At 46.3% G+C, this 13599-nt stretch overlaps 1 protein-coding gene across 1 annotated transcript in view; it reads left to right on the forward strand.

Annotated features, from left to right (window-relative positions):
• The window catches only part of LOC139473380 (prostatic acid phosphatase-like), a 45563-nt gene that overhangs the window by 30501 nt on the left and 1463 nt on the right, over positions 1-13599 (forward strand). Inside the window, exons 4-10 of the mRNA XM_071255936.1 lie at positions 2920-3072; positions 3233-3328; positions 3456-3545; positions 4751-4871; positions 6165-6250; positions 12184-12376; positions 12507-12602. Coding sequence (XP_071112037.1) covers positions 2920-3072; positions 3233-3328; positions 3456-3545; positions 4751-4871; positions 6165-6250; positions 12184-12376; positions 12507-12602 — 835 coding nt within the window. The remainder of the gene's footprint in view (positions 1-2919; positions 3073-3232; positions 3329-3455; positions 3546-4750; positions 4872-6164; positions 6251-12183; positions 12377-12506; positions 12603-13599) is intronic.

Here is a 13599-nt window from a genome sequence, read left to right on the forward strand (position 1 = left end):
CACATGACAAGTACCTGCAGACAGAGGTGGGTGACACATGACAAGTAGCTGCAGACAGAGGTAGGTGACACATGACAAGTACCTGCAGACAGAGGTGGGTGACACATGACAAGTACCTGCACACAGAGGTGGGTGACACATGACAAGTACCTGCAGACAGAGGTGGGTGACACATGACAAGTACCTGCACACAGAGGTGGGTGACACATGACAAGTAACTGCACACAGAGGTAGGTGACACATGACAAATACCTGCAGACAGAGGTGGGTGACACATGACAAGTACCTGCACACAGAGGTGGGTGACACATGACGAGTAACTGCACACAGAGGTAGGTGACACATGACAAATACCTGCACACAGAGGTGGGTGACACATGAAAAATAGCTGCACTGCACACAGAGGTGGGTGACACATGACAAGTAGCTGCACACAGAGGTGGGTGACGCATGACCAATAGCTGCACTGGACACAGAGGTGGTGACGTTTGACAAGTACCTGCACACAGAGATGGGTGACACATGACAAATACCTGCACACAGAGGTAGGTGACAAATGACCAATAGCTGCACTGGACACAGAGGTGGTGACGTTTGACAAGTACCTGCACACAGAGGTGGGTGACACATGACAAATACCTGCACACAGAGGTAGGTGACACATGACCAATAGCTGCACTGGACACAGAGGTGGTGACGTTTGACAAGTACCTGCACACAGAGATGGGTGACATATGACAAGTAGCTGCTCACAGAGGTGGGTGACACATGACAGGTAGCTGCACACAGAGGTAGGTGACACATGACCAATAGCTGCACTGCACACAGAGGTGGGAGACACATGACAAGTACCTGCACACAGAGGTAGGTGACACACGACCAATAGCTGCACACAGAGGCTGGTGACACATGACAAATACCTGCACACAGAGGTGGGTGACACATGACAAATAGCTGCACACAGAGGTAGGTGACACATGACAAGTACCTGCACACAGAGGTGGGTGACACATGACAAGTACCTGCACACAGAGATGGGTGACACATGACCAATAGCTGCACACAGAGGTGGGTGACACATGACAAGTACCTGCACACAGAGATGGGTGACACATGACAAGTACCTGCACACAGAGGTGGGTGACACATGACAAGTATCTGCACACAGAGATGGCTGACACATGACAAGTACCTGCACACAGAGGTAGGTGACACATGACCAATAGCTGCACTGGACACAGAGGTGGTGACGTTTGACAAGTACCTGCACACAGAGGTGGGTGACACATGACAAATACCTGCACACAGAGGTGGGTGACACATGAAAAATAGCTGCACTGCACACAGAGGTGGGTGACACATGACAAGTAGCTGCACACAGAGGTGGGTGACGCATGACCAATAGCTGCACTGGACACAGAGGTGGTGACGTTTGACAAGTACCTGCACACAGAGATGGGTGACACTTGACAAATACCTGCACACAGAGGTAGGTGACAAATGACCAATAGCTGCACTGGACACAGAGGTGGTGACGTTTGACAAGTACCTGCACACAGAGGTGGGTGACACATGACAAATACCTGCACACAGAGGTAGGTGACACATGACCAATAGCTGCACTGAACACATAGGTGGTGACGTTTGACAAGTACCTGCACACAGAGATGGGTGACACATGACAAATACCTGCACACAGAGGTAGGTGACACATGACCAATAGCTGCACTGCACACAGAGGTGGGTGACACATGACAAGTACCTGCACACAGAGGTAGGTGACACACGACCAATAGCTGCACACAGAGGCTGGTGACACATGACAAATACCTGCACACAGAGGTAGGTGACACATGACAAATAGCTGCACACAGAGGTAGGTGACACATGACAAGTACCTGCACACACAGGTGGGTGACACATGACCAATAGCTGCACACAGAGGTGGGTGACACATGACAAGTACCTGCAGACAGAGGTGGGTGACACATGACAAGTACCTGCACACAGAGGTGGGTGACACATGACAAGTATCTGCACACAGAGATGGGTGACACATGACAAGTACCTGCACACAGAGGTGGGTGACACATGACAAGTATCTGCACACAGAGATGGGTGACACATGACAAATACCTGCACACAGAGGTGGGTGACACATGACAAGTACCTGCAGACAGAGGTGGGTGACACATGACAAGTATCTGCACACAGAGGTGGGTGACACATGACAAGTACCTGCACACAGAGGTGGGTGACACATGACAAGTACCTGCACACAGAGGTGGGTGACACATGACAAGTATCTGCACACAGAGATGGGTGACACATGACAAGTACCTGCACACAGAGGTAGGTGACACATGACCAAGAGCTGCACTGGACACAGAGGTGGTGACGTTTGACAAGTACCTGCACACAGAGGTGGGTGACACATGACAAGTACCTGGACACAGAGATGGGTGACACATGAGGTTGGTGTCACATTACAGGTAGCTGCACATACTGGTGGGTGACACATAAAGTGTATCTTTTTAAGAGTGTAAAGATAAAAAAAAGCACACACTTTCCGCCCTAAGAGACGATGTTTCCAAAATATCATTGCAAAATTTTATTTATTTAGGGCGATTCCATAGCCTAGTGGTTAAAGCGTGCGCCCGTCACGCCAAAGAGCCGGGTTTGATTACCGACATGGGTACAATGTGTGAAGCCCATTTCTGGTGTCCCTCGACGTGATATTGCTGGAATATCGCGAAAAGCAAAAAAATAATACTCACTCATTCATTTCATTTTTTGTGTATCTGTATCAGGAGCGCAAAAAGCCTCCTTTCTGATCCTCCCCCATGTTTGTTTCATTTTTGAAAACACTGTAAACTTTCAGTGTAAGGTTGGGAAGCTGATTCACTGATGTCACTTCAGATCACCGTGGAGAGCTCAGACGTGGACAGGTGTCTGATGTCTGCCTACTCCAACCTGGCCGGTCTGTACCCTCCAAGTGGGGACCAAGTGTGGAACAACAACATCCCCTGGCAGCCCATCCCCGTCCACACCAGGCCAGAGCCCGAGGATAACGTAGATAACACAATCACTTACACCATGTATACTCGTGCTCACTAAATCGAAGGACCCAATGAAACAAACTTACTCATAACGGATGTCCCTGTCACAAAGGTAGTGACTGAATTATTTGTACGCCGCACTAACACCAGCCGCCTTTATGTTCGTTTTACAGATGCTGGCTCTGCAGAAGCCCTGTAAGAAATACGACCAAATCGAGACTGCCAACTTTGCGTCTAACCGTCTTAAGAAGCTAGTGGATGCAGATATGGTAATGTACACTTCTTTCAATACAATTCAAGCTACTTCTATGTTTGAGATGACGTATCTTCACTCCTAAACAGACAGTAAACATGTATCATACTATCACCAGACAAAATAATTATTTCATTTTTTAGGACTTCATCCAGTTCATTAGCAGAGAATCAGGTTTCAAACCTTTCACAGTGCGTGACTTTGGGCCTGTGGCGGACACACTTTTTTGCGAGGTAGGTCACATTGCATGACGTACCACATATAGGTGACACACTTCAATGTGAGGTAGGTCACATTGCATGACGTACCACATATAGGTGACACACTTCAATGTGAGGTAGGTCACATTGCATGACGTACCACATATAGGTGACACACTATAATGTGAGGTAGGTCACATTGCATGACGTACCACATATAGGTGACACTTCAATGCGAGGTAGGTCACATTGCATGATGTACCACATATTGGTGACACACTTCAATGTGAGGTAGGTCACATTGCATGACGTACCACATATAGGTGACACACTTCAATGTGAGGTAGGTCACATTGCATGACGTACCACATATAGGTGACACACTTCAATGTGAGGTAGGTCACATTGCATGATGTACAACATATAGGTGACACACTTCAATGTGAGGTAGGTCACATTGCATGATGTACTGCATATAGGTGACACACTTCAATGTGAGGTAGGTCACATTGCATGACGTACCACATATAGGTGACACACTTCAGTGTGAGGTAGGTCACATTGCATGATGTACCACATATAGGTGACACACTTCAATGTGAGGTAGGTCACATTGCATGATGTACTGCATATAGGTGACACACTTCAATGTGAGGTAGGTCACATTGCATGACGTACTGCATATAGGTGACACACTTCAATGTGAGTGATGTCCTTCAATTAGTAGACACACTTCTTATGAAAGAGAAATCCTTCAAGATTTATGTACAATTGTTATTTTTGCATCATCCAATTCTTAATATCTTATAATGATGACAAATTTGTAACATTATATTGTCATGATTTGTCAACGCCCGCCTCCGTGGCCTAATGGTAGAGCGTCCGCCCGGAGAGCGGAAGGCCCGGGGTTCGATCCCCAACCGCGTCATACCAACAGACGTTAAAAGATGGTAATTGTTGTTACCCTGCCTGGCACTCGGCATTAAGGGGCTAAAACAAGGACTGGTCGGCTCGGAGTCAGTTTACTGTGTCTGAGTGGGGTATTCATGTTAAACTGCGGCATGGTATCTCAGTGTGTTAGCACTATAAATCGGCATCAGTCCGGACTAGTACAAGCAGCCACACAAACACACACACGTTATATAAGTGCAATAATCTTGGACGCGACGTTAAACCCCATTTCACCTCACCTCACCATGATTTGTCAACATGAACATACTAATGATATTACATTTCAGAAAACCCATAATATAACTTGGCCAACCTGGGTGAATGAAACCATCTACACTAAACTCAGAGAGTTCGAACAAATTGGCTTTGATCTTCTGTTCAGTGACAACGTCGGACGTTTGAAAGGAGGTGATGATTAGACCATGAGACGTCAGTACATCACCCAGTACCATACATATTAGCTCTTGCCATGGAATGTCTGGCTATGCTGCACGATTACTGATGCGACGTCTGTATGTCACCCAATACAATGGCTATTAGCTCTTACCATGGGATGTCTGAATACGCTGCACGATTACCGATGACACGTCTGCATGTCACCCAATACAATGGCTATTAGCTCTTACCATGGGATGTCTGTCTACGCTGCACGATTACCGATGACACGTCTGCATGTCACCCAATACAATGGCTATTAGCTCTTACCATGGGAGCCGAAGACCCGGGTTCGATTTCCGACATGGGTACAATGTGTGAAGCCCATTTCTGGTGTCCCCCGCCGTGATATTGCTGGAATATTGCTAAAAGCGGCGTAAAACCATACTCACTCACTCACTCTTGACATGGGATGTCTGGCTATGCTACACGATTACTGATGACATGTCTGCACGTCACCCAATACAATGGCTATTTGCTCTTGACATGGAATGTCTGGCTATGCTGCACGATTACTGATGAGACGTCTGCATGTCACCCAATACAATAGCTATTAGCTCTTGCCATTGAATGTCTGTGTATGCTTCATGATTATTGATGAGACGTCTGCTAATCACCAAATACAATAGCTATTAGCTCTTGCCATGGAATGTCTGTCTATGCTGCACGATTACTGATGAGACGTGTGTATGTCGCCCAATACAATAGCTATTAGCTCTTACCATGGAAAGTCTGGCTATGCTTCAAGATTACTGATGCGACATAGAGAAGTATTCATTCATGTTCACTCGCGTACTCATCAAAAATGAACCATGTGTTGTCACTAATCACACAAAGTGCTGTTTTGTTGTGTTATCTGGATACCGACATTATCCTCACTGTAGTGCCCATTTGTTTTGGCAGTTTATCAATATCCAGAAACATACGTATAAACTCAAGTCCAAAACAAAAGTATTTCTTTCTTCAAATTGATATGAAGTAACTGAATTAGAAACATGAAGAACATGTTCGCTCAAACAAAACTCTTGTGTTATGGCAATGATAAGAAGGACATTATCGAAATGTCTACTTTAATCCACAGCCACAAGGCATTCGTGCGTGAGTGCGTGCGTGCGAGCGTGTTGGGCTTGCGGGCGTGTTGGGTATGAAATTGTTAACTTCCTGGTGCAATCTCGCTCTTACCATTTCTCGGAGATATGCCACTTGAAGTCATGTGCAGTCATCAATCCAGTCCTAGATCTGACAGGATGCGTGTGTGTCTTTTAGGACCTCTACTAGAGAAGTGGATAGACCTGGCACATAAGAAGGTCGCGTCCAAGAGCTACACTACCAAGATGAATATGTTCTCGGCTGTAGGTAGACTTTACTGTGCTGTAAACTATGTTCTCTTGGGTGGTTCACCCGCTAATATGTGCACCGTATTATTTTGTGGAAGTTTCATGTACGCTTCAACAGTTGCCTGTTCCATCACATATTAGCTACAACGATGTTCTTGTACTTCACATCTGTCACCTGAGTATGTCTTGTCCCCCAACTTGTACTTCACATCTGTCACCTGAGTATGTCTTGTCCCCCAACTTGTACTTCACATCTATCACCTGAGTATGTCTTGTCTCCCAACTTGTACTTCACATCTATCACCTGAGTATGTCTTGTCCCCCAACTTGTACTTCACATCTATCACCTGAGTATGTCTTGTCCCCCAACTTGTACTTCACATCTATCACCTGAGTATGTCTTGTCTCCCAACTTGTACTTCACATCAATCACCTGAGTATGTCTTGTCCCCCAACTTGTACTTCACATCTATCACCTGAGTATGTCTTGTCCCCCAACTTGTACTTCACATCTATCACCTGAGTATGTCTTGTCCCCCAACTTGTACTTCACATCTATCACCTGAGTATGTCTTGTCCCCCAGCTTGTACTTCACATCTATCACCTGAGTATGTCTTGTCTCCCAACTTGTACTTCACATCTATCACCTGAGTATGTCTTGTCCCCCAACTTGTACTTCACATCTATCACCTGAGTATGTCTTGTCCCCCAGCTTGTACTTCACATCTGTCACCTGAGTATGTCTTGTCTCCCAACTTGTACTTCACATCTATCACCTGAGTATGTCTTGTCCCCCAACTTGTACTTCACATCTGTCACCTGAGTATGTCTTGTCCCCCAACTTGTACTTCACATCTATCACCTGAGTATGTCTTGTCCCCCAACTTGTACTTCACATCTATCACCTGAGTATGTCTTGTCCCCCAACTTGTACTTCACATCTGTCACCTGAGTATGTCTTGTCTCCCAACTTGTACTTCACATCTATCACCTGAGTATGTCTTGTCCCCCAACTTGTACTTCACATCTATCACCTGAGTATGTCTTGTCCCCCAACTTGTACTTCACATCAATCACCTGAGTATGTCTTGTCCCCCAACTTGTACTTCACATCTATCACCTGAGTATGTCTTGTCCCCCAACTTGTACTTCACATCTGTCACCTGAGTATGTCTTGTCTCCCAACTTGTACTTCACATCAATCACCTGAGTATGTCTTGTCCCCCAACTTGTACTTCACATCTGTCACCTGAGTATGTCTTGTCTCCCAACTTGTACTTCACATCTATCACCTGAGTATGTCTTGTCCCCCAACTTGTACTTCACATCTATCACCTGAGTATGTCTTGTCCCCCAACTTGTACTTCACATCTGTCACCTGAGTATGTCTTGTCCCCCAACTTGTACTTCACATCTATCACCTGAGTATGTCTTGTCTCCCAACTTGTACTTCACATCTATCACCTGAGTATGTCTTGTCCCCCAACTTGTACTTCACATCTATCACCTGAGTATGTCTTGTCCCCCAACTTTTACTTCACATCTATCACCTGAGTATGTCTTGTCCCCCAACTTGTACTTCACATCTGTCACCTGAGTATGTCTTGTCCCCCACCTTTTACTTCACATCTATCACCTGAGTATGTCTTGTCCCCCAACTTGTACTTCACATCTGTCACCTGAGTATGTCTTGTCCCCCAACTTGTACTTCACATCTATCACCTGAGTATGTCTTGTCTCCCAACTTGTACTTCACATCTGTCACCTGAGTATGTCTTGTCTCCCAACTTGTACTTCACATCTATCACCTGAGTATGTCTTGTCCCCCAACTTGTACTTCACATCTATCACCTGAGTATGTCTTGTCCCCCAACTTGTACTTCACATCTATCACCTGAGTATGTCTTGTCCCCCAACTTGTACTTCACATCTGTCACCTGAGTATGTCTTGTCCCCCAACTTGTACTTCACATCTGTCACCTGAGTATGTCTTGTCCCCCAACTTGTACTTCACATCTGTCACCTGAGTATGTCTTGTCCCCCAACTTGTACTTCACATCTATCACCTGAGTATGTCTTGTCCCCCAACTTGTACTTCACATCTATCACCTGAGTATGTCTTGTCCCCCAACTTGTACTTCACATCTATCACCTGAGTATGTCTTGTCCCCCAACTTGTACTTCACATCTATCACCTGAGTATGTCTTGTCCCCCAACTTGTACTTCACATCTGTCACCTGAGTATGTCTTGTCTCCCAACTTGTACTTCACATCTATCACCTGAGTATGTCTTGTCCCCCAACTTGTACTTCACATCTGTCACCTGAGTATGTCTTGTCCCCCAACTTGTACTTCACATCTGTCACCTGAGTATGTCTTGTCTCCCAACTTGTACTTCACATCTGTCACCTGAGTATGTCTTGTCCCCCAACTTGTACTTCACATCTGTCACCTGAGTATGTCTTGTCCCCCAACTTGTACTTCACATCTATCACCTGAGTATGTCTTGTCCCCCAACTTGTACTTCACATCTATCACCTGAGTATGTCTTGTCCCCCAACTTGTACTTCACATCTATCACCTGAGTATGTCTTGTCCCCCAACTTGTACTTCACATCTATCACCTGAGTATGTCTTGTCCCCCAACTTGTACTTCACATCTATCACCTGAGTATGTCTTGTCCCCCAACTTGTACTTCACATCAATCACCTGAGTATGTCTTGTCCCCCAACTTGTACTTCACATCTATCACCTGAGTATGTCTTGTCCCCCAACTTGTACTTCACATCTGTCACCTGAGTATGTCTTGTCCCCCAACTTGTACTTCACATCTATCACCTGAGTATGTCTTGTCCCCCAACTTGTACTTCACATCTGTCACCTGAGTATGTCTTGTCCCCCAACTTGTACTTCACATCTGTCACCTGAGTATGTCTTGTCCCCCAACTTGTACTTCACATCTGTCACCTGAGTATGTCTTGTCCCCCAACTTGTACTTCACATCTGTCACCTGAGTATGTCTTGTCCCCCAACTTGTACTTCACATCTATCACCTGAGTATGTCTTGTCCCCCAACTTGTACTTCACATCTATCACCTGAGTATGTCTTGTCCCCCAACTTGTACTTCACATCTGTCACCTGAGTATGTCTTGTCCCCCAACTTGTACTTCACATCTATCACCTGAGTATGTCTTGTCCCCCAACTTGTACTTCACATCTATCACCTGAGTATGTCTTGTCCCCCAACTTGTACTTCACATCTGTCACCTGAGTATGTCTTGTCCCCCAACTTGTACTTCACATCAATCACCTAAGTATGTCTTGTCCCCCAACTTGTACTTCACATCTATCACCTGAGTATGTCTTGTCTCCCAACTTGTACTTCACATCTATCACCTGAGTATGTCTTGTCCCCCAACTTGTACTTCACATCTATCACCTGAGTATGTCTTGTCCCCCAACTTGTACTTCACATCTGTCACCTGAGTATGTCTTGTCCCCCAACTTGTACTTCACATCTGTCACCTGAGTATGTCTTGTCCCCCAACTTGTACTTCACATCTGTCACCTGAGTATGTCTTGTCCCCCAACTTGTACTTCACATCTATCACCTGAGTATGTCTTGTCCCCCAACTTGTACTTCACATCTGTCACCTGAGTATGTCTTGTCTCCCAACTTGTACTTCACATCTGTCACCTGAGTATGTCTTGTCCCCCAACTTGTACTTCACATCTGTCACCTGAGTATGTCTTGTCTCCCAACTTGTACTTCACATCAATCACCTGAGTATGTCTTGTCCCCCAACTTGTACTTCACATCTGTCACCTGAGTATGTCTTGTCCCCCAACTTGTACTTCACATCTGTCACCTGAGTATGTCTTGTCTCCCAACTTGTACTTCACATCTATCACCTGAGTATGTCTTGTCCCCCAACTTGTACTTCACATCTATCACCTGAGTATGTCTTGTCCCCCAACTTGTACTTCACATCTATCACCTGAGTATGTCTTGTCCCCACCTTTTACTTCACATCTACACTGAACTGCAAAATAAACGTCACCATGGATAGATATATGAGAAACCTTATTTGTCCAAACACTGTAAACATACTTTGAAACATATTAAAAAGATGAAACTTGGCAGAACTGATCTTCAAGGTTGAAATTATAGTGTCAAATGTTCTTAAAGTGAAACACAACAATAGTCTCTGAGAAAATGGCATCACAAGTCAGTATCTCGTGTGTCCGCCATGTGCATTGATGACTGCCATGCAACGTCGATACATGGAATGGCTGAGACGGTTGATGAAGGCCATAGGCACTTGAGCCCACACTCTGAAGAATGCTTGACGCAGTTCAGCTGCAGTTGTCGGCCTTGGTCGGACGTCATTCAGCCGCCTTTTAATCTCGTCCCACAGGTGCTCAATGGGATTTAAATCGGGACTGAGGGCAGGCCCCTGCATGGTTCTCTTGCAGTGTGGGCACGGTGTCATCATGCTGAAACTCATGGTTGCGGCAACGTGCCAAATGAGGTATGGCGTGTGGTCTCAAGACTTGATTAATGTACCGAGCTGCTGTGACACCATTGCCTCTCCCTGGACCGATGTTCTGGAAGACCACTGGGCCGACCCTCTGTGCAAGACAAATTCAACCCCATACCATGATGCTCGGACCACCCCACGAGTCTCTCTCAACAACACAAGCATCCAAATAATGTTTCCCATGGCATCACCAGACTCTTTCTCTCTGACATCTGCTTTTGAGATGCAGTAAAGGCTCTGGTCTGAGAAGAGGACTCTTCTTCCAATACTGGTGGCGTCAATGGTGGTGTCGTGTTGCCCACTGAAGATAGTCCCGGCGATGACGTGGTGTCAGAATGTGTCTTCAGTGTGGCCTGTGACAGTGGACGTGTCTGCTCGTCAATCGTCGATGCACAGTGTCCGCACTAATGTGTCGCTGGTGTGTCCCCATGGTCTTTGGAGCAGTTTCCACAGCAGTAACAAAGCGATCTTGAAGATGTTGTCGCACAATTTGACGATCCTGACGTGGGTGGTGACCCTTGGTCTTCCACTACATGGTTGGTCATCTGTAATGTTGGTGGTCTGGTACTGTTGCTGGAAATGCATTGGCTACATGCTGGGCAGTTTGTCCAGCTTGCAATCGTCCAAGGACTTGGTGTCGCTGATTTCTTGTCAATCTCTGCATGTGGTAGCAATTCATTAACGAATGAATGTTATCCGATCTGGGTGGATTTTTATAGGGCAAGAAATGTGGGAACGCATGTGCTTTTCAATTTGCCCGGAACTCACGTGCATCGGGTTTCCATGGCCATTGCCGTGATGCTTTTGGGCGATCCGTTTTATTGTCATCTGCTTTGGGTTTTTTATCATCAAATTTCATTTTTCCGGACAAGGTAGTGTTAAATTTTAGAAACTTTCACAAAAAATATCCACATATTTAAATGACAACTTTTCATGCAATGTTACTCTGGGTGATGTTTCGTTTGTGGTTCAGTATATAAGCTGAGTATGTCTTGTCCCACTCGTATTTTAAGATGGTTTTTTTAGCCGTAAACTATTCAAGTTTTAAATACAATTGTCTTTATGATATATAAAGATTGGACAAGGGCAAGATTCATTTTATCGTTTGAATGGTTGTCAATACTAAAACTAAACACTATTTTATAGTTTTCTTGGTTTCCTTTGCAAACCTTCTGAGAAACCACTTTGAAAATTATTTAACTTATCATGTGGTGACAGCTTCATGTTGGAACAAAACCAAAGTGGTGCATGTCTTACCACGAATTGGCATCTTACCGAGTAAACTCTGAGACATAATCATAAACCTCTGCCGACTGAGCTTACGGTGACTTGCATAATCAACACTGTCTCAACGGATGTCTCTGTTGGTGCTTTAAACATGTTACCCTCTTGTTTTTGCATAGCATGACTCCACCGTAGTGGCGGTACTGAGCGCGTTGAAGCTCTACAATAACTTAATCCCACCCTACACGTCCACCGTCTTTATGGAGCTTCACGAGACAGGGCCTGGGGTCTTCCACGTGGAGCTGTACTACAGGAATGTGTCATCCACAGACCCTAACGATGACACACAGCCTCATCAACTCACCATCCCAGGTGAGACACACAACATATCTCTTCTCTGTACCAGTAACACATCTTGTCTCTGTACCACAATCACATTTTGTCTCAGAACTGTCTTGTCTGTTATCAATACTGTATTAAACATTCATGGGTTTCTGTGTAGGTTGTACGTCCCAGTGCCCATTGGCCAACTTTGTGTCCCTCACCAAAGACATGGTTCCCACAGACTGGGACGCCGAGTGCGCCGCCTCTAACACAGGTAAACAGGGACATGCCAACAACTAGTACTGTGTTTTAGCCGCCACCTAGTTGTGTGCCTTAGCTGCAACCTAGTCCTGTGCCTTAGCCATCACCTAGTACTTTTTCCTTAGCCGCCACCTAGTCCTGTGCCTTAGCCACCACCTAGTCCTTCGCCTTAGCTGCCACCTAGTACTGTGCCTTAGCCGCCACCTAGTCCTGTGCCTTAGCCACCACCTAGTCCTGTGCCCTAGCCGCCACCTAGTTTGTGCCTTAGCCGCCACCTAGTCCTGTGCCTTAGCCGTCACCTAGTACTGTACCTTAGCCATCATCTAGTCCTGTGCCTTAGCTGCCACCTAGTCCTGTGCCTTAGCCGTCATCTAGTCATGTGCCTTGGCCGCCACCTAGTCCTGTGCCTTAGCCGCCACCTAGTCCAGTGCCCTAGCCGCCACCTAGTACTGTGCCTTAGCCGCCACCTAGTCCTGTGCCTTAGCCACCACCTAATACTGTGCCTTAGCCTTCACCTAGTACTGTGCCTTAGCCTTCACCTAGTACTGTGCCTTAGCCATCACCTAGTCCTGTGCCTTAGACGCCACCTAGTCCTGTGCTTCAGTCGCCACCTAGTCCTGTGCCTTAGCCGCCACCTAGTGCTGTGCTTCAGTCGCCACCTAGTCCTGTGCTTCAGTCGCCACCTAGTGCTGTGCCTTACCCATCACTTAGTACTGTGCCTTAGCCATCACCTAGTCCTGTGCCTTAGCTGCCACCTAGTACTGTGCCTTAGCCGCCACCTAGTTGTGTGCCTTAGCTGCCACCTAGTCCTGTGCCTTAGCCATGACCTAGTACTTTTTCCTTAGCCGCCACCTAGTCCTGTGCCTTAGCTGCCACCTAGTACTGTGCCTTAGCTGTCACCTAGTCCTATGCCTTAACTGCCACCCAGTACTGTGCCTTAGCCGCCACCTAGTTTTGTGCCTTAGCCGCCACCTAGGTCCTTTGCCTTTGCTGCCACCTAGTACTGTGCC

Source organism: Haliotis cracherodii, unplaced genomic scaffold (assembly GCF_022045235.1).
Source record: "Haliotis cracherodii isolate W230 unplaced genomic scaffold, xgHalCrac1.p SCAF_28, whole genome shotgun sequence".
NCBI lineage: Eukaryota > Metazoa > Mollusca > Gastropoda > Lepetellida > Haliotidae > Haliotis > Haliotis cracherodii.